Consider the following 3052-nt stretch of genomic DNA (forward strand, 5'->3'; position numbering starts at 1 on the left):
GCTTTGGTGGAGAGATTCTTTTAAACAGGCAAGGAGAAATTGGGCATGTGGTCTTATTTTGTTAGATAATTACTTTTGTATTCCTTTACTTCTAGTGATTATTAATACACTTTATAAAATACAATACTTGGAGTTATTGGATATTAATTTTAATATGACAAGATGTAAACATTTGTATCTTCCAAAAGAACAACATATTTCATAAGATGACTATAAACTATATTTCAGATATCCCTAAGGCTGTAAATCCTTCACAACATTACTTTTATTTTTCTTGCAGAAAAACATCAGAGAAATTGCCTTTTATTTTTTACCTGTCCTCTCTCCCTGTTTGTCTGACACAAAGGTTTTACAGCAGTTTTATTGGTAGCCATGTGGACTGGAAAATAATTTTGCTGAGAGCTGATTATCTCTTTGGAGGAGAGTTGAGCAATGAATTCTGCTGTGTGTAGAGCTATCTTAATTCATTTACTTCACATCTATAGCCTGAGATGAGAAGGAAGCTAATAGTTTTAAATAAGTTTACTTTCTCTGGACACATTTATACTGCTGCTTCAATCAAATATGATTTAATTAACTCATCACTAGTAAATGACTTTTCTTGTTTGGCTAAAAAATGAGCCACTCAGAAGCTTACTTTGGTTGTGGTCTCATTTACATTTTATATTTTCATTAAGAAATATTGCTGTAATACCACTACTAGGTTTATACCACAAAGAGATTTTAAAAAAGGTTTTTACAAAAATATTTATAGTCATGCTCTTTATGGTGGGGAAAAAATGGAAAATAAGGGCTTGTCCTTCAATTGGGGAATGGCTGAACAAATTGTGGTATATGATGGTGGTGACATACTATTGTGTTAATAGGAATGAAAAGGTGCTTTGTTTCTATATGATCTGAAAAGACTTGCATGAACTGATGTGGAGTGAAATGAACAGAACCAGGAGAACATTGTACATATTGTATTAGATACAGAACAAAGTATTCCAGAAGGTATCCTACCATTCCAGAAGTTCCAGTATACTTCAGTGCACAATGTAACTGTAACTATGAACGTTTCATCACTATCCATTAATGGAAGACAGTTTAAGATGAAGTTAGTTTCTCAATTCCTCTACAGCTTACCAAATCACCAACTGCTTCTTATTTCAAGTCCTGCCACCATACCTACTTCAGAAATTCAACTCAAAAGTTTAGTGAAGAATCTCCATATGATGATGTCATATCCATAGTTCTTCTTTCAGTCCCCCATATTAGAAAGAACTCTTCAGTTCTCCAGACAGATGCATCTATTCATACCTCTCTCCCTTATTGATGATATAATACAGGTATTTAATACATAAATATTGTATTGATATTTGAGAATAATGCAAATTGTACTCTAGTGTTCTTAATTACCAGAGGCAAGGAAAAGGTAATTTCTTCCATAGTGGAGGTGGGGTACACAGTAAACTTTTAAGGTAAAGGATACTGACAAACTTTATGATATCAGAATCTATGGGGTGGTCCCTGGGTAACTGCATTTCTAAATGCCTTCTTCACATCTTTGTTCTTTAAGCTGTAAATAATGGGGTTAAGCATAGGGGTTATCACTGCATAGAACACAGACACCAGCTTCCCCTGTTCCTTAGCAGTCCTGGGTGTCATGTAGGAAATTATGGCTGACCCATAAAAAATGACAACCACAAGAAGGTGGGAGCCACAAGTGGAGAATGCCTTGAGTCTTCCTGAGGTTGTCTTCATCCTGACCACAGTCATTATGATACATCCATAGGATACCAGGATCAGGGACACAGGTGCAAGAAGAATCACCACACCCATAAGGAAAATGGCCATCTGTGAGCTGTGGGTATCTGCAGATGCTAGGGCCAGGAGAGCAGGGGGCTCACAAAAGAAATGAGGAATCCTATTTTCTCCCTGGTATGGAGGTCGTAGAGTGAATGTTGTATCCACCATAGACACTAGTATGCCACTGACCCAACACCCCAAGGCTAGTTTGATGCACACCTTCCATGTCATGATGAGAGGATAGTGCATGGGGTCACAGATAGCTAAGTACCTGTCATATGACATCACAGCTAACAATGCACATTCTGTACATCCAAAAAGGAGGATGAAAAGAAGCTGAGCTGCACAACCCATGAAGGAAATGAACTTTCTCCTGGAAATCATATGGACTAGGGCTTGGGGAACAATAGTGGTAGAGAAACAGAGGTCAGCTGTAGATAAGTTACACAGAAAAAAGTACATGGGTGTATGAAGCTGTGAGTCATAGAGAACTAGGGAGATAAGAAGCAGGTTTCCAAACACAGTAACCAAGTAGACAACAAAGAACAATACAAAGAGCAGCAACTGAGTTTGAGGGTCATCAGTAAGTCCAAGGAGGAGGAATTCTGTTACCCAGGTTTTGTTTGTCTGGCTCATTTTCTTTCTTCTTTAGGAATTAGCCAACACCTTCTTAATATGAAGGCATAATCTATAAAATTATAGAATCTTTTGTTAGAAGAAACTTCAAGACTACTTAGCCTAGCCTTCCACTCAACCACTGACAGCTTCCCTGGTAGTGGCCACTGAGTCCTGCTATGTACTGTACACACTTCATAAGAAAATAATCCTTTGCTGGGCAGTTGTAATATTGAGCTGAAATTTTTTTATCCTGTAATTAATATCCATTGATCTCAGTTATTTTCGATGAAATCAGAAGAGAAGTAAGAGCTAGGAAATAGGGGTTAATTATCCAATCTAGTCTTTGAAACTTATTAGCAATTCTCCTTAGTTTCTCCTGGAATTGCCATTATACTAAGTCACTGTTGGAAGTTCTTACATTGTTTGTGATCACCGGTAAATCATCCAGCCTCCCCCACAACACTACTACTATTACTGCTACTATTACGTCTTATGCCCTTTAACATAGTCTATGATCCAGTGACACTGGCTCTATTGCTATTCCTTCTACATGACAGATAGCACTATCTCCTGACTTTGTGCCTTTTTACTTGTTGTCTCCATTACCTTCAGTTTTTTCTCTGCTCATCTCGACTATTTGACTTCT

At 37.4% G+C, this 3052-nt stretch overlaps 1 protein-coding gene across 1 annotated transcript; it reads right to left on the reverse strand.

Annotated features, from left to right (window-relative positions):
- Positions 1-1488: 1488 nt before the first annotated feature.
- LOC123233682 (olfactory receptor 2D2-like) lies at positions 1489-2424 on the reverse strand. Its single transcript, XM_044659741.1, has one exon. The coding sequence runs from the start codon at positions 2422-2424 to the stop codon at positions 1489-1491; it is 936 nt and encodes a 311-aa protein (XP_044515676.1).
- Between the last annotated feature and the right edge of the window lie 628 nt (positions 2425-3052).

This window comes from Gracilinanus agilis, chromosome 2 (genome assembly GCF_016433145.1).
Source record: "Gracilinanus agilis isolate LMUSP501 chromosome 2, AgileGrace, whole genome shotgun sequence".
Lineage (NCBI taxonomy): Eukaryota > Metazoa > Chordata > Mammalia > Didelphimorphia > Didelphidae > Gracilinanus > Gracilinanus agilis.